Consider the following 27,485-nt stretch of genomic DNA (forward strand, 5'->3'; position numbering starts at 1 on the left):
GTAAAATCTAGAACGGATACAAAGTCTCAAAAGAATAAGCCAAATGTTATTATATGAAAATACTTTATCGCATTATTTTTTGTAACATGTAAATATTCTTTTTAAATATGTCTGCCTTAAAAATTAAGATAGAAAAAATAACTGTATAAAGGTAGAATGCTACAACTCTTTCTCCATCAGTATTGAGCTGCTAAAAAATTAAAAGAACGAATCATTCAATATTGGCCTAGTAAATATAAATTAAGTGATGTACCGTAAATCAGATTTGTCTGTAAAAATATACTCTTCTTCCTCTTCCAAATGACTGCTACTTCCTCTTCTTCTTTGCTTCTCTCGCCTCAATACCTCTCGTAATTTCTTCTCTTGAAGTTCCTTCAATGCCTTCTTCTTACGTTTCTCTTCACGCTTCTTCTTCTTGTCTAAAAATATTTAAAAAAAACTACATTAAATCTTAAAATTACAAGAACAAAAATAAGTTTTATGGATAAATGCAATTCTAATGGTTTTTAGAGAAAGTTATTCTATAATTATCTTCATTTATTTATCAAAGAAAATAATGATTTTGCCATTCTTAATTTAAAGCTACATACACTTTTTTAAGTATTCTTGGAAAAGCATAACAAATGGGAGGGGGGCCAATGAGGGGTTTTTTCCTGGATGCACAACAAAGTGTCGTTAGCATCTGGATAAAATATTTATATAGTACGTACATAAATATTAAAAATTAAATTAAAACTAAAAACCCAAAAAGTGAAATAAAACCACAATGAAATGTTACATTAATAATCTAAATAAATAACAAAATTACCTACAATACACCAAATGGTATAAATAGCTAGCTGATAGCTACTACTGAATACACAAATACTTAAATCTAAATAGATGGCCCTGAGAAATCATAAAGTTGTTTCACTGTTCCCCAACATACCATCAACAGATATCCATGAGTGAGCCTAGTGTGCCCTATTCGCAAACTGTAACTGTAATAACCTCTCAGCTGTTATTTCTGCATGAGGAGCTCCACTGTAACAGAGTGTTGCTTAACTGATTTATTACTAATGGTAGCATTCCATTCATTTTGCCACTCACTTTACCACCCTCTTCAGAAAACAAATAAGATCGTTCAGAGAAAACACGATTGGTGAATGGAGACTGGAAATAAGCCTCTTTTGCCACACTATCAATTGCTCATTGCCTGAAATCCAGCATGGCTGGGGTTGGATACAGCAAAAGCTCACAGTTGCATTATGTTGCTTCAGAAATAACACACTGAATCTCACATATAACAGGATGTTACTTCATTGGAGTACAAGTACAGACAAGTACATGTCAAAATGTTAAGCTAATTATTTTTAAAGCCTTTCTAATATATAGCTCTGCAATGAAACCCCTGATGATGCTGGGAAGGCCAAACATGTATGTTATGTTGCCAACCACAAGAGCACAACCAACAAAATTAATATTTTTAAAGCCGTCTATATAAACTATAGCATCAGGATTCATGCTATTCATATTTGTTTTTTTGACACTGACAAAAACCAAAGCAGTAACTGATGAGAGAAGGCTGCTAAGCAGGAGGGCATAATAACTTGTAAAAAAGTGAAACTGGAGGTAGTAATTGTATATTTACAGCTAAAAAAAGGCACTGAGCTCTGATGGGGTAGCAGAGTAGTGGAGCGTGGCTGTTCCTAGTATCGATTCAAATGCGAGAACTTGGATGATTTCATTGCAGTGATTTCATTTTAATATGAGCTTAAGTGTGAATAATTTGGTTTGTATATTCCAAAGGGATGGCTCACCATTTTCCACCAGTAGACTTACCACAGCACCTGTAGCAAGATAGATGAATGAATGATGAACTGCATCGAGCATTCTAAGAGTAATGAACTAAGCGGAGAAATAAACCGCACAGCCGTAGTCAAAGCAGGAATGAACTAGAAGTTGGTAGAAGTGCAACAACATGCACACTCGTTCAATTCCCCAATAAGTATTAAATAAAACTCTCAGCACGTTTAGCATTTTTAAACATTTTACCTTCAGATCCTTTAAATGTGTTAACTGTGTTATTTGTTGGTACAACCGCATTCCTCAAAACCTCACCCATATGCATGTTCAACTGGTTCACCATGCAAAAACAGTTAAGTCAATATCTTTCCTCAAACATGAAAAACAAATGCATTTCATTTTCTCCAGAGAAAACATAAATTCAGTCATTTTACTCCACGATTCTAAACGGGTTATTGTATTTTGTTGCAGTCTATTATAACAGCTTAAGTTAGCTTAACAAATACAGAACACATAATGGGTTTGCGCATGCAGTTTTTATTGTACTATTTACAGTTACATAAGTAAAGTAACACTTAAGAACCGCTGAAAAAATGCAGAATTTCCCTGTATACTCCATTCATGCAGTTTTTATGATTCCTCTACTCCAAGCCATGTCATAAAAAAATATTTTTTGCATATAAAAAATACAGCAACCAGGCATTGGCCAAGTAGGTGGCAAGTATGAATCTGTTGTTTTGAACAACAGATTTGCCAGAACCAAAGACACCTTGCCGGAAACAGCACTGTTTGTGGGCAATTAAGATGTTTCTATCAAGGAAAACACACTAGATGACCCGGTTAACCATTTGCTCCACCACCTTGCAGAGAGTACTGGTCAGAGATAGGACGAAAACTTGAGGGGGGCTCACTTATCTTTACCAGGTTTCAGTATAGGAATTACCAATGCTTCTGACAATGAATCTAGAAATTCCTGGTCAGAAAATATTCTATTATAGATATACAAAGGATGACAATGCAGTATCTGGGAGGTGTGATAACATACTGAGTCTGATATAATTTCCAAGGGAAGTGTCACGAGAGTTATTCAAGGCATAACTTAAATTCATCAAATGAAAATCAAAAAGGATTAATTTTGCAAATCTCTGATAATAAAAGCCACACTTTCTACCTGCAACTTATATCTCATAAACTCAGGACAGTAGGATGATGTAAAAGCAACTGACTTAGTAACCGAACGTGTTCACCATATCAATTGGCACAATACAAGGATTCTGCTGCCTTCAGTCCAATTGGCTGTGGTGAGTGCCAAATTTTATTGATGTAATTCATCCACGATTTCATTTTAGCACACCGAAACACTCTATGACAAACAGTTCTCATATTGCACAATGTGAAGAGCAATTCAGTTGTAGGTCTTCAATTGAAATTATACAAAGCCCTGCATCTATCCCTTTGTGCACGCCTGCAGTCTTCATCCCACCAAGGAACAGCAGGCCACCTTATTAGCTTTCCAGATGAAGAATTCATTCGTGCTGTCAAAAATTTGGTGTGTAAACTAGTTAAGTTTTTTTAAAGGCAAAAAATACTTTTGCCTTCAAGTGATCACTTAGGATAAACATAATTTTAAAAAAAAAGCCTTAAACCTAGATTAAAATTAAAATATTAAAAAAAAAGACTAAAAGATAAAACTAACAAATAATATCACAGTCGGAATCTTAACATTAAATAAATTTATTTAAAAAAAATATCAAAATAAATGTAAAATTTAAATTAACAAAAATTATTACAATATAAAAGAAAAAACCACATTTCCCTATACACAATATTACATTTTATGTATAAAACTAATACATTGTAAAAATAGAAACATCTGGTCTAAACCTTCATATCAATGCCCAGGATTGGGCAATGATGTTTCTAGGCAATTTAAATTTATGATGCAAGGCCACATAACAAATGCAATCCACAAGGATGTGGCACACGATTAAGCAGCAGTTGCATCATACACACAATGGTGCATTTTCTGCTGACATGAGTGACTCTGATATGTACTAACCATAATCAGCAGAGGACCACTTCCTCACGATAAATTTTACATGTCAACAGAAGAATTCCATGGAAGAAGAGTTCCATGGCAACAGTACCTTTGATGTGCTGGAGCTTATTATCCACTATACCAGTCCAATCACCTACCTTGCCACTTTGCTCAAAGAGTGTGTTTTACACAATTAATAAAATTGTATGTAGTAATACAAGTAATGAAGGCTGACGATTACATGCGTCTTTAGCAGCAGAATCTGGATGTTCATTACCCAGAATTCCCACGTGGCTAGGCAATCCACCAACTTGGCTAATTGGTAGATCACATAACCATTCTTGTCATACTGGCCAAAGGAAAAGTACTACTGGAAATGTCTATTACCTAAAAAATTCTATATTGTATTCCTATTAGTTTAAAATTTAATTCATTACTTTACAAACTTTTGTCTTCTCTTCTACAATTTCTTTGCATCCAATTTATGTATATTTTTCATTACATGATTTAAAGTGAAAGAAAATAATCTCATAAAAAGAATTTTACTGATTAAAACATGTTATTTATCAATTCTTTGATAAAATATGTTATCTACTAGAAGGAACAATCCAAAGGCAATATTTTCTATCAATGGTCAGTGAAAAAAAATTCTACTCAGGGACACTCCTTAGTTCATTTTAAGTGAAAAAAGGCTGTAAATTTCTTTGTCCTTACATAAAATAGAATCATCAAATAACACATTTCAATCATACAGCAGTAACACAGCTTTTATTGTAGGCTGAATTGATACCAGGAACTAGTTTCTCATTTCATGCATCCTTTAAACATTAAGATATTAGTCAATGATAAAATACAAACTTACTTTTGCTTCTTGCTTTCTTTTCCTTCTTTTTTTTCTTTTTTGCTTTTTCTTCCATAGCTTTTCGTTCTTTTTTCCTGAAAAAAAAAAAAAAATCAAACACACTTTAGTCAAGTATTTCCAATTTACAACAATGTTTACTGTTATAAACACGTAGAACTGATATTAATAACTTTTATTTTACCACCAGTAAGAACCCATAAAAAAAAATAGGTTACGTTAATTTCTGTTTACAACACCTATATAGTAATTATTTTTACAACCTATCACCAAACAGATCAGCTAAAAAACAGAAATTAGGGTTAATATCAGTTTTTTTTTTTAGGCAATCTATCTGCTGAGAGATTAGCAAGTGTTAATAAAAAATAAATTAACTTTCTACTTCATAAACTGGAAGTAGTGTTTTCTTTCATTTACAAATCTAAATGATAGGTCCCATTCTTCTAATTCCAGTCACTAATGTTAAAATTTTCATTTTACTGGATGCACAGCTTAAATTTGCATATCAAATAGGCTACTACTGTAATCCATGTTTTATTTATATTAAAACTCTTAATATAATTTATAAGGAAACAGCTATTCACTATGGTTAAATTTAATTTAAATAAAAAATTCTTTTATAGACTACAATGTAAATGTAATCAGAAATTAAATATAATGTTCTTGTTTCATTAAAATGTTAAATTGCTTTCTTATCATTTCTTGTCCTTATCATTGCTTTCTCATCCTTCACTTTCATATTTATAATATTTTTACAGGTAAACGCTTCATCAAAGTTACTCTAGCTCATTAAACACAATTTGCATAATAACTATGCCTATGTCTCATTCTTGTCATTAATGCTAGTATTCTTTCAAAATGCCTTGCAATGTAGCAAATCTTCTTACAACCTAAGAACTAAAATTCAATTTTTTTCAAGAACTGCACTGCAAGCATTGTAAATTACATGTTCATACATAAGTATAAAATAAAATTTAAACTACCAAAACGTAGGAACTATATTAATTCCAAAAATCAATTTTCATGGGATCCTGCATCTTCAGTTTGTATTTAATTCTTGTTTTCAGTACTGAATCCTGACATTGAACAGCAGAATTTGTATATATCAAACTTTAAAATTTACAAAGTAACATTGTCAACGAATCCAAAAATATACAAATTATAAAAATTTATTTTAATATAATTATAGGATTAAATATCAACTGAAGATGCAGGATTCCCTGAAAATTGCTTCCTGGAATCAAAATAGAAGTTAAGATAATTTATTGTGTTTTAGTAGTTTAAATTTCATTTAGTATTAAATCTGCACAAAACTTGACATAAAGAAAAAGGTTTTGAATTTATAAAAATAAAAAAAAATTAATTCACTCACCATTTAGCAGTTTCATCTAAAAATTTCCTCACTTTTTCCTCATAATCCAAATCGCCCTTCGTCTGTTCCAAAAATTTACGAACTCTTTGTTCGTATTCAGATTCTTTCTCTTGTTTACCAGACTGCGCTTGTGTGTATGCAGGCTGAGAAGGATTCTGTTGTGGTTCACCTTAAAATAAAAATTAAGTGTTTATTCATTATACATTCAAATAAAGGCGTATTTTTAAATGCATTCTCAGAAATCATGGAACATGAATACAATTATCATACAACAATATACTTAACCTTTTACAAACAAAAAGTATCTCATAAAAAAATATAAGTTGTGAAAACAGTTCAAATAAATTAAATTTAATTTTTTTTTAGAATAACTTTTTGCTTATTCCAATTTTTTCTCTTTGAAAGGTCTGAAAATAAATCATGCTTACTTAATTTTAAAGAAGATACATTTATGACTTTCTCATTAGAAAATTTATACACAGAGTGATTCAAGAGTCATATTCACAAAAACGCTTTGTTATTCTAGCAGTTTGTTATGACTAGCAAAACATTTTACCTGGATTTCAGTTCTCCCGGTGAAATGAGGTCATACTGAAATATTTAAGGGTTATGTAAGAGGTAAAGCTTGATGGTTACTTAAGTTTTTGACTTGAAAAATCTAATAAAGCAGATCTATGAACTAGATGATCTGTAGTTTTCATGATAACCAATGTAAAACAGAAAAATTCAGTGACAAAAAAACATTTTTTTTTTAGTTGAAGTACAATAACTTTGTTAAATAGCTAATAAATGCATAAGTTTTATTATCAAAACTTGTGGAGAATTTAATTCTGAAAAAAAATGTAAGTCTAAATAAACAAAAAACAAATCAAATGTTATTATTAAAACCAAAACTTAACAGAAAAATGTTATGAATTTGTAAAAATTAAATACTTTTAATTTATTTTAAAAAAAGAAGTTTTTACTGTATTACTTTACAATGCTTGATTTTTAAAAAACCATTTAAGTGTTTTCAGACACACAAGGGTCATTCAAATATAAGCAGATAGATCTGTTTACAAACAACAGAGATATATAATCCTCCTATATAAGATAAAACTGTTTACTTTTTCCCCTTACTCTAACTAAAAAGATTAATAGAAAAGAGATGGTGCCCCGCAAGACCCCTGTGGACACCTAATCTTTCATGTTTTACAAATAATATAAATTAAGTATAATTAGGTAATATTATAATTAATAGTATATAGTATTAGTAGTAATATTATAATTAGTATTAGGATTACTCCATTAATTATTAATTCTGTAAAAGTGAAATAAATAAATAAATAAAATAAAAATAAATATATTGATGTATCTAAATCAATATTTATTGATATTAGATAAAATTACACATAAATTCCCAATTTTTCTACAGTTTCCTTAAACAGAAATACATTTCCTTCAGCTTCCTGGTCCCCTCATAAAAAAAAAGATGGCTGGCCTCAACAACCAGTTGTACATATAATGCTAGACTGTAGCATCACCTTCTGATCTGCCCATCCTAAAGCTTCTTTCAGTAAACCAAACATATAGAGATTACATGGTTACAAGTCTGGACTGTATGGTAGGTGTACAAGAGGTGTCCAATGAATTTTAGTGAGTTTTTTCATGAGTCTCAGTTGCTGTATGTAGCCATGCGGTTGTCGTGGAGAAGGACATTTTGAATCAGTTGCCAGCATCATTCTTGGAATAAGCAGCCCTGACGTCATCCAACAACTGGCTGTATGTTGCATTTACTGTCCTTTGTTCATGCAGGAACCAGCACCACACCTTTGAAGTACCAAAACACAGATGCCAAAATTTTCCAGCTGATGAGCATTTCTTGGCCTTGATTGGTGACCCTCTGCACTTTTCCTCCACTCCATACTTATTCACTTGTTTTCCAGGGTGTAGTGGAGGACCCTATTTCAACGCAGATCACAATTTGGTCTAAAAAGCCCCTCTCCTTCCTCAAAGCAATTCAGAAGTCGCTGACAGATGTCTTTCTGGACATTTCTAAGTGCCTCGGTGAGATGTGGGAATCCAGCTCACCAATGCTTTGCTGTATCCAAGAGTGTCTGACAACATTGTATGCACATTCCAACACTTATGCCCACCTCTGATGCAATTTCAGCAACAGTTATACGGCGGTCACTTTCACAAGGTCATAATAAATGGCATGAATGCTATAATTGATGCTGGTCCACAGATGACATTCAAAATTTCAGAGGATTTTACATAATCGCTGGCGAGAAATCAGAATATAATTAGCTGTACAACAGACAAAGGTACCTCCTGCTCAGACATTCTACTACTGACATGGGAATGTGAACTATCAGCATGGTTGGCCAGTTGCTCCCCTCCACATATTCAACCTACTAACCACAGTGCCTCACTACATTCACTGCTCTTCCTTAGTCTGCGCGACAAAATTCCAGTTTATATTTAAATTATCCTTATATGTTTGTACGAAACCTTTTCCTTTTTTCAAGCTGTAGAATTGGTTTCCAAATTATTTCTCTTTTCTCCTGAATCACCTGTATATGTAACAGATTTGCAGATTCTACTTTAAAATATTATTTCTGGATGAAATTTAAACTAAAATTTCTTAGTCATATAATTTTTAGTAAGCACTTTCATGTGTGAAAAACAAATGTGAAAGAAAATTTTGTTAACTTTTCTTATAATATTTTTGCAATAATTAATTAGATTTAATACATATTAAACAAATTTTACAAGTACCTGTAAATGAGAATGGCATTGATGGAGGATTATAATGGGAACCTCCTCTTTGGCTTCCAGAGCCTGGTGCTCCTGTAAATAGTACAAAAATCAATCAAAAATACAAAAAATGGTAAGATTGTTTGAGAAAAACTTGATCAATGCTTATAAAAAATCCAATATACTGTGTTAAGTATCCAAGTTAAACATTATTCTGTAGCAACACATTAGAAAAGGCAGATAATTCATAATAAAATTTTGATCTAAAAGAATTAAAATAATTTCACATTTTTAATAATTTTGTCCTTAAAAACAATAACAAAATACTTTCTTCAGTAATGTAAAAACACTGTAGAAACACATGAATGGAAGGCAATGACACAAATTAGCTCAACAGCTCCAACATTAACATGTTAGATATTAAAGCAAACAAACCATCATCATCGCTGATTTTACAATATAACCCAATCCTTTAGTGAAACTAATTTAAACAAAACAACATAAACCATTCATAAATCATGACATTGGTATCACTGTAGAAAAGTTTACTTTGAATCAATATAAACAGATCAACAAATTAAAACACATACCATAAAATAGTTCAATCAAGTGAGATTTTTAACTAAATACCTTCATTCTCTGCAGTTGAATCTTCCATCATTGCCATCCGCTTGCTTAAAGGTGATAATGATCTGTCTTTATGTTCACTTTTGCTGAAAAAAATAATACAATATTTCAATTCTTTCCCTTATGATACATTTAAAAACTTCTACTACATGCCTTCAAAAAAAGTATATAAAAATTTTTAGATAAGCATATCAGCAAGAATCATTACATAATTGAACTAAAGGAATTAATCTTTACAGTGTAATATATATCAAAGAATGAATTGTACAGTTCACTCAAAACTTGATTTAGTTTAACCTATTAATACCAACTTTAGAGTTATATTTAGTTCTAATATGTAGTACACTCCTTTACCCACCGGGTTAGTCTAGTGGTGAACGCGTCTTTCCAAATCAGCTGATTTGGAAGTCGAGAGTTCCAGCGTTCAAGTCCTAGTAAAGTCAGTTATTTTTACATGGATTTGAATACTAGATCGTGGATACCGGTGTTCTTTGGTGGTTGGGTTTCAATTAACCACACATCTCAGGAATGGTTAAACTGAGACTGAAGACTACAGTTAATTTACACTGAGTGTAAATGAAGACTACACTTCATTTACACTCATACGTATCATCCTTAAAAGTATTATCTGAAAGGTAATTACTGGAGGCTAACAGGCAAAAGAAGAAGTAGTACACTCCTAATTATTACACATTACACAGGAAATTTCTTTCTTTCTTTCTACAAATCTTGAAAAAAGCACCTGATATTTTCCAGGATTGAAATTAAAAAAAACATTTTTTTGGAAGTTGTTGAACAGTTTGTACTCATAAAATTAAGAGATTTATCAAGCAGCTGTAGATTTTATCTCCACACTTTTTCACACAGGATTAAATATATTCATATAGACCTTTATCAGGAACTTTTGGATTGCATAATCAGGATTAAAATTAATAGTAAAAAAGGGGATTACAGAATACGTCACAGAATATTTCTGTGTATTTTAAAGGAAATCATATTCTTCAGGCTGCATCTATGTTGAAAAAAACTAATGTTTAAGAAAGGTATTTTGTTTTAATGGATGGGAAGGTAAAGGAGAATTATGAATTCATATATGCAGTAAAGTTATGTTTTTCCCAGTGTTTGTATTCTCTTAACAAACCCAGAACTAAAATCAAAGTTTAATATAACTCAATTCGGCCTTTATTCTACTGCTACCTGCTGATTTCACAAATTCTACATATTTTTATCTCAAAGCTAATGTATTATTTCAGAAATTATTATAAAACAAATAAAGTTCTGCGGTTTGAAGGATAGAAGATAAACTATTATTTATTTCTTCTACTTTGAGGATTTTTTTTTAAATTTGTATTATAAGGCCCAATATTATAAAGCTCCACTTTTGGTTTTAAAATGAAACTATTTCTTTAATAGCTGTTTATTTTATAAATATTTAACTGAAAGAATACTGAATAAAAATTATATTACAATTATTTTATGATAAGTTATAAGAAAACATATACAAAGTATTATTAAAATTATCTAACATCTATTAATAAAGTTCTAAGCATATCAATTTTAATAAACAATTTTCTATCGGTACAAACATAATATTTTTATGCATTCTTTAATCTTGTTCTTGCATTCACCAATCACTCACCGCTTGTGTTTCTTTTTATGATGAGAATCTTGCGATGAAGCAGATGAAGAATCTGATGATGATGATGATGAAGATGAACTAGATGAAGCAGAAGAACTACTGCTACTAGTTGATGAAGACCTGTGATGTCGTCTTCTTCTGAAATTAAACATAAAATCTTATTTGATTACAGCAATTTAGTGTATAAAATGTATTACTCCTATGATTAAAAAAAAAAATATGTACCTCATTACCTTTGTTATAAGTAATATAAGTCAAGTTTCCACAGATATTGAAAGGACAGTAAGAATGATAACTGTAATTACCAATAAATATTCTTTTTTTTTTAATAATAATTCAATGATGACTAAATTGAAAAAGCAGGTATGAAGTTCATTCATTAATGCAGTAAACAATGAATAAGTGTAAGCAGACAATACAAATTTTGTTACAATAAAAATAATAACTTTTATACATGGAAATAAATTTTCCATACTCTTGAAATACTCAGTCCAATTCGAAAAAGCCAGAATTTGGTTTCACAAGTGGGTAATGTATTCCTTACTTCAGAAATTCTAAATTTTCACAGTAACTCAAAACTTCTGTACATAATCAATTTTTATTTGATACACCAACTGCTGAAAAAAAAAAAACTACTGTTGATTATGACCAAAGAAAGATTTTTTGATTTAATAAATTATTTTTCTACACGGAAAGTTTTTCATTTAACTTGTAGTCTCTATATTTTTTGCTTCACATATGAAAAAAAAAGTCAAAGACTTTAAGAATAAACCATTTCAACAGTGAAATATATTGAATCATCTTTACTTATATTTAAAACAGAAGAGATGAAGAGCTATTAGTAGAATGTTTAAAATTTTCCCTTTTTATTTTAAACAATCTGATCATGTTTGATATTTGCATCTAGACATCAAGCACCAAATGAGTTGAATTATCAAAAGGAGTTGAAATAAAATATAAAAAATATCAATAGTGTGCTATTTAAAGCAAATATTCAACGTATAATTCAGGGAGAAAATGTTTCATCTGCCTCAGGTCGATGAGCCAGAGACCAGCCCGGTCAAATAAGCAATATAAACTTGCCCAATTTCTGCAGTAACTGATTATATAGAATTCTTAACATATGACATGAAGGGATTTAATCAAATTTTCAGCAATTATAAAAGATCATTAGAGAAAACAACTAGCTACTTATTTTAGTTAATATTAACTACTACCAAAGATTCTAGCTTAAAAACAAGTACTAATTCATCATCAAAAAATGTTATATAATTATATCGATCATTTGATATATACAAGCATGTATAAGGAACAAAAAAATTTTTTTTTAATGTCAATAGAAAATACAGATTTATGTGCATTAATGCGATAAACTTCCATTATTGCTTGAATTTCAGATGTCTGAAAAATAATTCTTACGTTAAATCTTTAACGCAAAATTTGAAATGACTTCAGAAGAGCACAACAGAATTATTCAGCATATTTTACTTTAGACCTTTTATTTATTTTAAGCAGATTCTAATTAAGTAACCTATCGTTATTTTTATTTTCTAAGGTTTTTCTAAGTTATAACATAGTAATAATATTTAGCCCTCAAATTAATGTAATTTTGTAAGAAACATTTACTATTTACAGTTTTATACATTATTTAAATATGGTGATGAGGAGATAAAAAACTGTTAGTTAAGATAAGGCAGATAACAGCTCTCATAATATATTAGTATGTTTTTGTGTGTTCTGATATTTAGAAACTTTTAAGTAAAATAAGCAAAGATTAGGATTAAAACCTAAGATCTTGGGTCACATATCACTTTACCAGTTCATCTTTTAAATCACCACATATTTACATCATTTTATAATGCTTTGTAACAGTAAATAAAAAATAAATAAAATAAAAAACAATACAAAGAAAATGAGGCAACTCACATGCTGGTCAGATTGCAGTCTACTTCAATGGAATGAGAGTCACTTCACCGAGAAACAAAAATCATATTAATTATATTTCCCTCAAAACTATAATATACAGCAAGTCAAGTGCATTATATAGTGTAGTGCAATGCTTAAAGAAAAAAAAATCACAATTTCTAGAATCATAGTGGTGGCTGCATAGATGAAAGTCTGTTTCTAGGTTGACCAGAGCAAGTTAAAAAGGTAAAGACTGGTTTATCTAGTCCACTACAGTTAGACTTAACTTTGGAATCAAAGAGGTGAGATTGAAAATCTGTAACTATCTTTTCCCCCTTAAGATTAAATAAATTAAAAAATGACCATTTAAAGATACTGTGTTAATGGGTCACTGCAAAGGAGGTGCAAAAAAATTAATCTTTTAAAAAGGTAAGCAGACTTCACCACTTAAAAGAGTTGAAAAAAATATGGGGAAGATAATAATATCTTGCACTTACATTTCTAAGATTATTGTCCCTAAAAAATCAGAAATACTATCCAAATGTTGCTAATTCTGTTTCACAAAGTCCATTCAAAGCAAGTTAAGTGAATTGGCTCATCTATACATTTAAAAAAAAAGTTACTACTTTCTATATGCTCAATTGACTTTTTAATAAAGCTAATATTTTTCAGTAATTAACAGACTTTTTATTCAAATGGTTTAAAAAAATAAATCGCTGCTCAAAGGCTGTCCTTATTTAAAAAATTTAGAGGGCTATTACAGTAACTATATAAAAGGTTTAAGAATAAAATTAAAAAAAAAAAAAAAACAATGTATTTATCAAATCCTTGTCTGTTATATATATCTTATTTATTATTAAAGGGTTTATTGTTGTGCAGAAATATAATTTTACAAACTTTTGCTGGGTAAATGTGTACTGTGTAATTGTATACACATATTGTGAGGCTTGTTTTAAAGTAAAGTCTGTTTAGAAAAAAGAAAACTAGCCTGAAAAATATGAACAAACTTTACTACTAACATATATAAACTACATTTATTTACTATTTTTTTCATAGCTGTCCACATTTTTCATACCATTTCACCAGCTTCCTCATTCCTTCTCTAAGAAATTCTGCCATCATTGACTTTAAACAGGAACACCATTTTTCAAATCATAATTGTCAAACCCTTTGCGATGTAAGCCACTGTTTAAGGTTAAGAAAAAGAAAGTCACTGGGAGCAACATTAGGACTATAGGATGGGTGACTGAAGATTTTCTAATGAAACTTTACAGATGAAACTTGCTTTTTTACTGAATATTCTTGTCTGATTTCTTCAGTTTAGGAGATTATGGACGCTGCCATTGTACTGACTGTTCCTTTATGTCTATGTTCAAATAAGAAATTAAGGTTTCAACTTTGGAACAACATGATCAAACAAATAATCACCTTCATTTTCATAATGCCACACAGACTTGTGCACTGTAGCAAGACATTTTTACTTTGTGTACGTTCAACATATCTTGGGCATCCTTCTGGCACAATATTTTATAGCCCAATTTTTCAGTCAAAACTTCATAAGACGGTTTTATTTTTTCTTCAAGGTCCAATCAGTCGTGAAATAAAAACCCGCGTAAAAATCGGATGAACCTTTGCACAGCGTCTCTAGTATGGTCTTCAATCACGCCATGTCACTTCGTTTAGTTCTGAACATGCAGCTAGCACGTAAACATGTCTACAACAATGGTATCTCCCGCCAAGTGTGAAGTGCGTGCAGTAATTTGATTTATTCAGGCTGAAGGGTGTAATGCAGCTGAAATTTATCAACAAATAAGTAATGTGTATGGTGAAACTTCAATGAGTGACAGCAAAGTGCGACAAGATGTAGCAAAGTACAGATGTTCATGATGCAGGCGGTCAGGGAAGGAAGTGAGTGTTAACCGATGATCTCGTTGAGCAAGTGGATGAGGCAATTCGAGAAAATCGTCTGTTCACAATTTCCGTATTGAGCGATTCGTTTCCTGAAATTTCAAGGTCAGCTCTCTACACTATTGTGAGTGAGAGTACCACAAACTGTGTGCGAGATGGGTTCCCAAGATGCTGTCCGACCATCATAAAACAATGAGAATGGACGCCTCCCTAACGTTTCTCCAGCGCTACCACAATGAAGGAGAAGATTTTTTCAACAAAATTGTCACAGGGGACGAGACACGGGTCCATTTTGAAAACTATAGAAACAAAATAACAAACCAAACAGCATTCTCATTCTCCCAGTAAACCAAAGAAGTTCAAGCGAACCTTCTCCAACAGAAAGTGTATGGCTACTGTGTTCTGGGACCGGAATGGAGTTCTCTTTGTGGAATTCATGGAACATGGCACGACCATCACTGCAGCCTCAAACTGTGTCTCTTCAATGTCTACGAAGGGCAATTCAGAATAAGCGGAGAGGAATGCTGTAATCAGCATTGTCTTTCTCCATGACAATGCTCAGCCGCACACTGCAGCTATAACAAAGAAGCTCCTGCAGCTTTTTCGTTGGGAAGTGTTTGATCACCCACCATACAGCCCGGACTTGGCTCCATCCGATTTTCACCTCTTTGCTCACATAAAACGCTGGCTAGGAGGACAACATTTTGGCACAGACCAGCGTAGAAACATGACTGAAAACACAGGCAGCTCCATTCTATGACGAGAGTATTGTAAAGTTGTACCACGCTACAACAAATTTCTAAATCGCAGTGGCGACTATGTAGAGATATAGCGTAACTATGCAAGTACTTGTTACAAAAAATAAAAATTTTTTATTTTCACTGTGGTTTTAATTTTGTGACCAATTGGACCTTGAAAAAAAAATAACCCTCGTAAATAAAAGCTTGTGAAATCAAACATTTTCTTCGTCAAATTTTTCAATCAAATCGTACATTATCACTGAGAGCCAGCTGCTATATTCATCATGAACGTTTGTTTGCAACAATAACTAAACTATGTTGTCATAACAGTAGAAATTTAATTTCTAGTATACATGCTTCAAGCATTAGGCATAAGAATTTTTTTTAAATTATGGAGATTTAATGATTTATACAGTTCTAACCATGACCTTGGGCATGCTCCTACACATACTTTCAAAACAAAAAAAGATAAGACTGATGAGATGACATGAAAAAAATACTGATCCTTGCAAGTAATTGAACTCAAGACCCGAGCAAGTAATTAATTACTATTAATGGAGACTAGATAGCTAAGATCAACATTTAAATTTTATGGTTTGGGAATCATAAAAAATTCCATTTGTGCCAATCAGAAACCAGCTTTGCTTGCTGCTTATACAAATGAGTACTATTTGCTCTTATCTATATTATTATATAAAGAGAAAGGCAGTTTTGTTTGTTCAGCATCAACAAAAAAACTACCTGATCTTTCACAACTAAAGTTTTACCTCTAATTTTTGGCTGAGAAGGTTTTTGGATATATTTTATCCCGAAAACTGTCCCAAATATACATAAATATAATGTAGTAGTGGAAATTTGGCGGTTGAAGCACATTGAATTATTGAATTGTTAACTGAGTGTCTATCGCTGTGTAAGCTGGGTTTGAACTGACTTATTATGAACATCTAAAAACTAATTTCTACATTTTTTGAGTTTCATTCATAGTATGAAGGATTAAAATTGTTTTTTGATTTTTTTTTTTAAACCCTGTTATTTTTTTAATTTCTTGGTAACAAAGAAATCAAACTGATTTTTGGTGAGCGTAATTTCACATCAATAAACCAATTTCTAGATTTCTGAATTCAACATTGAAGGGGATGAAGAAAGGTAAAAAAACTTTTTGAACAATGATTGTAAAATTTCCCAATCCGACTATAGTAAACAAGATATTCAGTAGATTTGGGCCTGCAAATACTCTTCAGATAAATATTTAAAAAACATTTTTGGGTTTTTTCTTAATTCTGATTTTTTTAAGGAGTATGTTATGGAGCTGTAGCTCAACCCACATAGCCACTGCCACCACTACTGTAAGTGACTGGTTGCAGCTGCCTCAAGTTACTTCGACTAATAAAACATAATAAAGAGATTGCAATGGGAAACACAAGAACCCACATAGTGTGGGCAAAGCTGCGATGGAGAACTAGTGTATATATATAGTATATGTTTTCAGTCTCCGCAAAGTAGAGAATTGGAGAACTATTCCTTTATACCTTTACTTTGAAGTCCATCTTCAGCGATGGTTTTTTATAATTTTTATTTTTTTTACATTTAATTTTAATAACTATTAATTTATCAATATCAAATCTTTGTTTGCCAACTTAAATAATTTTTATAAGAATGTTTCCATCAAATTCTGTTGCTGAATTTACATTTATACCTATATATATTCTAAAATTTTGAATTTTTATTACTATTTTCGTGTTCAATATTTATTATATTGATTATTTCTAAATTATTTTCTAAACTGGTTTAAATTATGATTATTTATTAAATTATCGACTACATTTGAGAAACCTATTTTTTTTTTATTTTTAAATGATCTAAAATGTTCATTAAATCTCTCTTTAAAGGACTTATTTGTTTTACCAATATATGTTTTTTGCAATTGTTGCATTTTATTTTATCAATACCACCAGATGAATCTATTTTATTGTATAAGAGTATTTTATATAAATATTTTTACTATTTTTTTAATTTTTATTTATGAGTATTAATGTAGTAATGTTTGAGTTATTGAAAAATCAATGACATAACGATATCAATTTTTTATAGCTATATTTTTTATATTACTTAATTATACAATTCCTGTTTATGTATTTTATTGCTCTATCACGTTTTTAAAAATATTAATTTTTTAGGACCAAGGTGATTAGCATTCTTGTTTATAATGATTTCATTTGAGGTAGATTTTTATATACTCCAGTTTTTCTATTATGTTCCATTTCATATGTAAATTTTAATGTTTTACAATACAAATTTAATTTATTTAAAATAAATAAACAATAAATATATACTTAATGAACATTTTAGATCACTTAAAAATAAAAAAAGAGATTTCTCAAATGTAGCTGACCATTTAATAAATAATAATCATAATATAACTTGTTCAGAAAATAATTTACAAGTAATTAAAAGTAATCATGTATTGAACATGAAAATAATAAAAAATTAGAAATTCTAGAAAAATTGTGTGTACGTTTTTGTGTGTGTGTGTGTGTGTGTGTGTGTGTGTGTGTGTAATTATATAAGGCTTATAATTTTCTTATTAAAATTATTTAAGATGGCTTACAAAGATAAGATATTGATAAATTAATAGTGCAATACTTTTCATTCTCTTGACTGAACAAATATTTGTTCTCAATTTTTAAAATGATTTTAAATTTTTTTATTAATAAACAATTTCCACAAAATAAAAGTAAGAAGCTATAATTTAATGTGTAAATGTAAAAAATAAATAAATAAAAAACATCACTGAAGATGGGCTTAGACCTGAAAACGTTCTGAACATGTTCTCGAATTCTGCACTTTGCAAAGGCTAAAAAAATATTATATATAGTTATTTAATGTACAGAGGAAAAAGAAAGAAAAATGAACTATAAAAATTTAATCTAAATAAATTAATATATATACACGGGATACATACGACTTCTAATTCTAAGTGGATAAAGATCACTAGTAACATACTAAATCAGCAACAAAATACTTCAAAAATTTTAAGAGGTATTAAGAGATATACTAGAGTTCAATTTATGTTAGCCCAGAGTAACCCCAAGAAAAAATATCTTATTCTAAAAAAAGGACTTTTACTATTTAAAAGTTTATTTTTTCCAGAGTAACAAACAGTTTAAAAATTAGCTCATTCCACCTACCTCTTCTAGGTTTAGCAATTTTTTTACACTATGGTCTTCACTGTGAAAAAACTTTATTTTTTACAATCTGTTTATTTTATTATATGTTTATTTAGGTGTAGAAAGGGGATATATATTCTAGTTAGGGGTTTGTAAATGTAAACTTTTGTAAACTTGGATCCACACTTAATTAGCATAAAAAATTAAAATTTTGTGATGTTTGAACAAGGGGTATTCCTCTAATTTAATTAAACAAATGATCAGTGCATCAGTATTTTTGATTTTGATAATATTTAATATAAACTAACCACCTTGTATGTGGGCAAAATATATTTTTTTACATTTTTAAAAAGTTTTTTCTTGAGTAATTAACTATTTTCTAACTCTCCAACAGGTAAAGACAGCCATTTTCATCCCTTTTTCCATGAGCTGTAGCGTTCTATTTTACATTGTACAAAGGGTCAAAAAGGGCTTTTTGAAAAGAGTAAAGACGTTACTTCATCTTAGTGTACTCAAAATTCATTTGTTACATCAAAATCTTGTAATGTTTACTGAAGTTACATTTACAAATTGGACCCAAAATAAGTAATAAAGAGGGCTTATAGTAATACAGGCCTTTTTTTAGCTTTTAACTCTTAGGTACTAGTAGTACCTACAAAATAAAACTGGACTGTTAGTGTCCTTCATTAAAAAAAAAAAATGGCTGCCAAATCATAATATTTTGAAAATGTCACGTGGGACTAAAAAACCACATGTGGAACAGGTAGACAAATCTGAAACGTTTACAGCAGTAAATACTTTTTAAAGTACTTTAAAACCATATAAAATTTATTTGTTACTCAAAGGGGTTGACGAGCAATGAAGCCATAAAAACCGCTAAAAACACCATTTCTTCTAACCATAAACAATGTATCCAAAAATACTGTTATGTATTTTTTACAGATTATAAAAATTACAACTTATTAAAATGAATAAATCAATGATTAATAAATAGTCAATTACAGAATGATAATAATTACAAAATTATAAACTCTAATACGTTAAAAAAAGTTGACTTTGGAAGTTATGAATAAATCTTGCACTTTTTGATAACAAACTTAACATAACTTAGTGCTCCTGCCACTAATTTTTTTTTATTGAGTAGAACTGATAAGTCCTCACTCATCTTTGTTGTAATGTGTTGTGCCCTCTTCGAGTAGTTTAAAAAAAGCTCTGAGGGCATGAGAATCAAAAATGTTTTTGAGTTGAACCCATGTTTGATTATCCCTCAATGATTTCTTGAATGAGAAATCAGGACCCTGCAGATGGAAAAAGTGTATTCTACATTCCTCTCCATTTTCATGCTTTTGATCTCAATGACTTCGCCTAACCACCACTTGCCATCATATATGCAGCAGACATAATTTTTCCATTTTGGCTTTGGACTTAAACTTATAAAACAATCAGAAACACTAATGTCCTTATGTACTGATACTAATGTAAATGTTTCTGATTAAGCAGTTGTCCGGACTTTCAGAATACATTTCTGACTAGTTGGAACATAACTGTGAAAGGTTCTTGTTTCTGGGACTGTTGTGATTAGCTGATAACGAGAACTGAAGTATTCTTCAGTCTCTTGAACAACTTTATTAGGGCAGAAAATAATGTTAAAATAATAAATGTACAATAAAATAATTGTACATTTCAGAAGGTGTAACAATTTGATTGTTGACCTGCTTTAGTCACATACCATCAATGGTCCTTTTCCATGGTATGAGGCAAAAAAATGCCATTCAGCTGCAATTTCAAAATCTTGTGGTAACAGTGTTTTTACTTTATAACTTGCTTTTTGAAGCAGAAGAACAATGCAGTATTGTGCTTGAAGTGCTCACTTATCACATACTAGCTTTGGCTTTACTTATTTCTTAAAATATATGAGAAATGGATATACTGTGACATAAGTTTTTGACCAGTGATATGACTGGACTTCATCCTGTATCACAGAAGGAAAATTTTGAAAGAAGTCTCTCATTACAATACATTCACCCTCCAACAAGTTTTCCTTTTTAATGTTGAGAAAATTAGCATGTTTCTTTGCAGCAAAATTCCATTTTAGATTTAAATTTTCAGTAAGTTTAACTACTCTTGAAATGGAAGAGTTTAAGTCATTAGTTCACAAAAGAAACCCACTGTTTGAAGATAATTTCAGAATTGACTCGTTCCAGCTCTCTTGCAGAAATCTAAGCACTTCATTAGTGTCTGGACATCTTTCACTGTGACAGCATGCACATTTCATTTTCTATATCACATACCATGGTTGAAAGAAGAATTTAATGATCAAATTCATTTTTAGAGCAAATCACATAAGTTTTACATTTTGGTGGGTGATGCACACACAAACAGAATGAGTACCTGACCCATCAGCAAGAACATACAATTTAGGTCTTGAATAAACAAATTTTGAAAAACCAATTTTTAAATTATGTTTTTCTTTGGAGGCTGTGTACAATTCTTTTAACTTGCATAAGATAAGCCTTTTTTGAATATTAATTTTCTTCCCATCAGCTTGTATTACAAACACAATCCTTCTTGCCTGGCATCATTCAGCTGTGCTTATCATTATGGTAAAAATCTTGGACACATTTAATAACATTTTCATAGATTACGTGACTGGGTTTCTTTTTGCCAATTTGAGGCAAAACTCAATTTTTTTTAACTAATTGTTTGGATTGACGGGCTGAATACTAACAATAAACTCATTTTGAATTTTTTGAATGCTCCAGGGTAATAAACTTATGATAATATGAAAACACTGTTTGGTGTGTTTCTACACTGTTATGACATAAGGAATTAATTAGTTTTTAGTATGGCCACTTGGTGGGGAGAGTTTGTTTCTTCTCTTGTTTGTACGGTGCAAGACGGTTAGCGAGTGGACGTGTCATGTGTGTTCAACCAATTAGCCATATCAGTTACTCTACTTGAACGATAGGCGTTCGCGTTAAATTGTAACAATTGTAGTTTTAGTATTCTGTTTTTTATAAACATCATGTATACTCATTATGTTATAAATTATAAAGCTTTTCAACAACACATTGTTATAAAAATTATTTATCCTCCGGACGAATGAATCACCCAAATTAAAGTCCACTAAGAAACTTGAATATATTACAAAATTCTTAAACGAAACAAACACTGTTTTCATATTATCCTTTTAAATGATTAATTCTTCATATTCCCTACCTAAATCAGCATAATTTTACGGTACTAAACTGGTTTCTTATGTAGAAATATTTAAATCAAATGAATCTTTTAATTTATATTAATTTTGTGATTTTATATTTAAAATTGGTTCCTTTTTGCTGCTCAATAATTGTTGAATCTTAACTAGGGAAATTCCAAATGCTGAATAAGCTTTATTCACCGATTAATATATCACGGAAATTCCAATATATCACTGAGGCTCAGATATATCTTGACATTCCAGTTTGCTTTCTGTATAATCTTGTGGTTTTTGTATTTTGCCTAAGCATTTTGTACACAGTGCTCTGTCTGAAATTAATTTTAAATTTGGATTGTTTGTTGAAAGTGTCAAAGAGATTTCTTAACCGGTTCAGTGTGACAGCTAAATGGGTCAGAGCAACTTTTCCCATTAATATGAAAATATGTAAATATTCAGTTATATGAAAAGTATTGTTTCGGTACATCCACTTCTTAAAGATATCAATGTTATTTGTGCTCAGTATTGAAGTATTGTGCAATACTGAAGATCTATTCTAAGTCAATTTGTGACATACTATTTCAGTGTAAATGCAAACTGACCACTTCATAATCTGTTTTTATAAAATGCAATGGTTCTTACAACAATGCAGTTAGTTTAAATTATAAAATTACCACCTGCACCTGACTTTGTCTTATCCCAGTTTCAATACAGTTAAAATAAAAATTTCTTTAATTAATAAAATTAAAAATAAAAGATACCACATAAAAGAGAAGTTCACTAATAATAAAATTACTTTATAAACAAGCGTACATTACCTAACCACAGTATTAACACTAGCAACTATACAACATATCACACTGAAATCAAAACAGTAGCTGAGCCTTCTACAATGTTTACATTCAGGATTACGTAAACATTCATGTCCATACATTATTCACTTTCGTCTTTAATCATGAGTTTGTGTGTACTTTAAGTAACAAACTACCTCGAATATTTTTCATAGTAAGCCTACATGTTGTGAAACTTTTGGATGCAATGTTCACGGTTTGAAGGAATGATGTTTTTAGCGGTTTTTATGGCTCCAAAGTATATAAAAGTACTTACTACCGTAAACATTTCAGATTTTTGCCAAATGTCCCACATGTGGTTTTTGGGCCCCATGAGACATTCTCAAAATCTTATGATTTGGCAGCCTTTTCTTTAATGAACTCTATAAAAAAAAAAATTGGACTGTTACAGAGTGTCCAATACTACTATTACCTACGAGTTAAAAGGTAAAATACAGGCCTGTTACCTTAAGCCCTTCATTTTGGGCCCAAAATAAAAAATAAAAAAAACAATTTGTAAACGTAACTTCAGTAAATATTACAAGATTGGGTTATCTAACAAAATGAATTTTGAGTACACTATGATAAAGTTCCATTTGACCCTCTGTACAATGTAAAATATGCTACAGCTCATGGAAAAAGTGACAAAAATGGCTGTCTATCTGTTGGCTAGAAAATGGTCGCTCAAGAAAAATGTTTTTAAAAATATAATAAAATATTTTTTGCCCACTTACAAGGTGGGTAGTTAATACACCAAATATCAAAATAAAATATAGTGAGGTCATAACATTTTTTGAATTAAAATGTAATACCCTCACTATTGCTTTTTCCCCACAATCCATTTTGACTAAAATAAAGACTTGATAAAAATATTCCGGGCTTCTTCACTGCCCAACTCGTCCACTGGTTGACAAAAAATCAAAAATAAATAATTAATTTGAGATAAAATCTCAATATTAATACAGTTTATTTTTTTAATATTTGTTTCTTTCCAGGCTCTGTACAAATTCATGATGTCAAGAAGTATTTGGGAGTGTACAAATCTTTTTTCAGTCGACTATAAATTGGATTTGGCATTTTAAATCGCATTTTTAATTTTTCTATGTGCTATTTTAAAAATTTCTAGGTGAAATTTCAGAATTTTTTAATTACAGATTAAGATTTTTTAATTTCTTTCCTAAAAAATTGATTTGCATACTTTTTCAACAGATAAAACCTGTTTACTAATTAAATACATTTAAAAAAATAATGCAGGTTTCATAAAAATCCAAACTCATCTGTAAAATTCCAAAGTTTGACCTTTCTTGTCTTACTGCAGTGAAATTATGGTGAAAATAAAACAATGATAAATAGAAAAGGGCAAAAAGTAAAGAGAAAGAGAAAACATCTTTGTTTTTTGGGCCAATCATAAATAGTTTCTTCTGTTCTGGGAGGTAATGGAAAAGGTAGATAGTTCTTTCTGTTCTGGAAGGTAATGGAAAAGGTAATATATATATTATTATTACAGCATACAAAGCTAACTGACCTTATGAAAACGTAACCGAAAGTAACATCATTAAAATATGCTTAAAATCAATAATTCTGCATCGTAAAACTACTCGTATTCCCTTTAAATAAAAACAGCTGTAATCGCTGTACTTTTTATCTATCTATTTTCAATGTGGTTTATTCAAATATTAATTTATTTTTTCTAAAATTAATTTAATTTATTTTTCTGTAAGTGATGATTTACTTAAGCGTAACACACTAAATCATAGAATTCATGTTAGGAGTTCCAGATAAAATGCTCAAAGTTATAAAATGTTTTTTTAAATGATTTTCACCGTTCGTATTGCCACGGCTAATAATCGGCTGCAGAATTTTCAGCATGTACTATAACTATATTAACTCATAATGTTTGACACAGAAAAAATTATATATTATCATTTTACATAAACAAAAGTAACCATTTACTCACTTCTTTTCCTTCTTCTTTTTCTTTGAGTCTTCCTTTACAGCAGTATCTCCAATCAATTGTTTTAAAGTATCTTTAACTCCTTGTGCTTTTGATGGAGTAAGTCCAGGTATAGTAAGGTCACCCTCCATTATTTTACTACTTCCATTTGTCTGTTTTGATTTAATATAATCTATAGAGTTTTGAGCTTCTTCATGATAAGGGACAATAGTTAGGCACCTCTCATATGCTTTTAATGCCTCATCCATCTTGTTCAAATCTTCAAAGCTACAGAATTAACAAAACAATCAATACAGAGATGTTTTCTGAGCTAACTTATACATAAGATTACAATTTAAAAAATCTATAATAAAAATTCTAGCATTATTCTTAAAAACAGTCTACTCAATGTCAATGTTTTTTTATTGAACAAAGAGGGTAGAAACTTTTAATATTGCTAATTTTAATAAGAGTAGAACGTTCTATAAATAAAAATTTAATGTGCACAAGAAGATTAGTTTTACTATTCAGGATTTATTTAGTCATCAATTATCGGCACTAAAATCTATTAATACACAAGAGTGGAAACTATAAATAAAATCTAACTATAATAGATTTTCTGCAATCATAAACCATATAAGTTGCAGCAGATTACTGTTATTACATTTTAAATACACTTACCATACATCCAGGATTAGCCCAGAGAGTCCTGGTTTTTTAGTGTTGTCCAGGGTTGCCAAAAAAGTCCAATGTTTGAAAATGGTATGACTTAAAAATATTTTAATTCTTTTGTTTTACAATAATTGGTCCTAAAAATTATAGCCAGGCTTAATTTTACCAAAGGCACACAGATCAGGGCAAAGTTTTGCCTGCCAATACTAGATTACAATTAAATCTTTAAACACTATTGCAAAGCTCTGCTATAATTAACCCTACTTCCTCTTAAAAAGAAAATTGGAACATTACATTACAACAATAATAAAAGTGATCGTTTAGGAAAAAGTGAAATACTTTGTACTTTTTGAAAATTCTTTTTATGGATCAACTATAGCCGTCATAAGTCCCAAAGTGATCTAACCTACCTTACACCTTTCTGTCACAGATCCACTTTCCACACAAAGGATTACAAAATAACTTCTATTGCTTAAATTAATTGTCCCCTCCCTACCAGGAAACTTGATAGGGCAGAGAGCTCCTCCTATTCAAAAACCACATTGTTTGTGTGTATTTTAATACAACTGCAATACTTTTAAATTTCTTCTTCTTTTTGAATAGGGGAATGTATTTAATTTTTTATATCTACTACTACTACTACTACTACTACTACTGACTAAAAAAATGTTTTTTATTACAGAGTAAAAAAAAAACACTTATCTCAAAATAGTTGTCAAAACTTTAATTTAGAACTATCCTACTCTTTCACAAATTTATATAAAAATTTCAAGGCCCATGAACAAAAGTAATCATATCAAATTCCCTTATAAATTTTCCTATTTCAGAAATAACCAAAATACAGTACAAACATTATAAATATACATTTAGTTATCCCTACGTTGTTTTTTGGGCTCTATATTCAAATGAAAAACGATATATCCAAATTTTTGAGAGGTTCCTTTCAATTTAGGTTACAATACTTGGGAAAAACAATTTCTAGATTCTACATGCAAGCACACACATAAATTTTATCCCCAACACAAAAGATTTTTGAGTAATTGAGTTACAATCAATAAAAATATGTTAAAAGCAGAAAACCTTCTCGCTATCAAAGAATACAATTAGTAAACTTAACATAGTAAGCTTTATTATAATGTTTATATGTTAAAAATAAACTTATACCTTCTGCCATAAGCCACTAGTGTTTCTCCCAAATATCGCCGAGCATTTTGATGGTTAGGGTTTAACTTCAAGGCAGATTCAAAATCTTCTATTGCCTTTTTGAAATTTCCACTATTAGCATACCTGAAATATTCAAATAAAAAGAACTGCAGGATGTTTCTTAACATAAGTATTGATATAAATTTATTTTTAAAACTTGCTCTCTAGGTACAGATTTTAAAATAAACATAATAAATAAATAGATTATTCTATTTAAATAAATGAATATATAAACAAAATGGTATCTCTATAATTTTATATATAAAATTAATAAATTATATGTTTTTAATTAAGTCAACATCTTCAAATATGATCTTGTGGTTCACCATTTTATATTCCATCACATTTGGCATTCCATCTAACAGTTGGCATTGATGACAAGAACAAAGGAGAATGCTACAATTTAAATATTACATCATTCCAAGACTGAACAGTAGGATTTACATGTATGCTCTTTATAAAATTTCAAATTTTTTAAAACCGAAAATAATTTCAGCAAATTGACAAATTATAAAATGAATATGTTTTAATGTAGTTACAGAATTTAATACCAACTGAAGATGCAGGGTACTTCAAAAATCAATTATTGGAAATAATAGGTATATTATTAATGATTTGATGAAAATCTTTTTTTAAAAATATTGATAAAATTAATATAGTTCACAGTAATGATTAAAAGTACAAATGCAGAATAAAATAATTACAAAAAAATGAAATCAAAACTGAGAAATATATATATATATATATATATATATATATATATATATATATATATAAAAAGATGGAGAAGAGGGAGAAGTATTATGAGAATTTCTTAACATAAATTTATTGTTACAGTATTAGCACAGAAAATTAATAATAAACCATGCTTT

The 27,485-nt window shown here is 29.9% G+C and overlaps 1 protein-coding gene across 5 annotated transcripts in view; it reads right to left on the bottom strand.

Moving 5' to 3' along the window:
- The window catches only part of LOC142319753 (uncharacterized), a 105,742-nt gene that overhangs the window by 21,253 nt on the left and 57,004 nt on the right, over nt 1–27,485 (bottom strand). For 2 of the 5 annotated variants that reach the window (XM_075357387.1, XM_075357382.1), the window contains exons 8-16: nt 26,575–26,697; nt 24,763–25,026; nt 12,986–13,027; nt 11,060–11,197; nt 9,424–9,506; nt 8,815–8,886; nt 6,055–6,223; nt 4,686–4,759; nt 254–419 (exon numbers count right to left, since the gene is read on the bottom strand). In XM_075357387.1, the coding sequence (XP_075213502.1) occupies nt 254–419; nt 4,686–4,759; nt 6,055–6,223; nt 8,815–8,886; nt 9,424–9,506; nt 11,060–11,197; nt 12,986–13,027; nt 24,763–25,026; nt 26,575–26,697 (1,131 nt within the window). The remainder of the gene's footprint in view (nt 1–253; nt 420–4,685; nt 4,760–6,054; nt 6,224–8,814; nt 8,887–9,423; nt 9,507–11,059; nt 11,198–12,985; nt 13,028–24,762; nt 25,027–26,574; nt 26,698–27,485) is intronic. The other 3 variants (XM_075357383.1, XM_075357386.1, XM_075357384.1) reach the window with 3 other exon arrangements.

Source organism: Lycorma delicatula, chromosome 2 (assembly GCF_047948215.1).
Source record: "Lycorma delicatula isolate Av1 chromosome 2, ASM4794821v1, whole genome shotgun sequence".
Classification (NCBI taxonomy): Eukaryota; Metazoa; Arthropoda; class Insecta; order Hemiptera; family Fulgoridae; genus Lycorma; species Lycorma delicatula.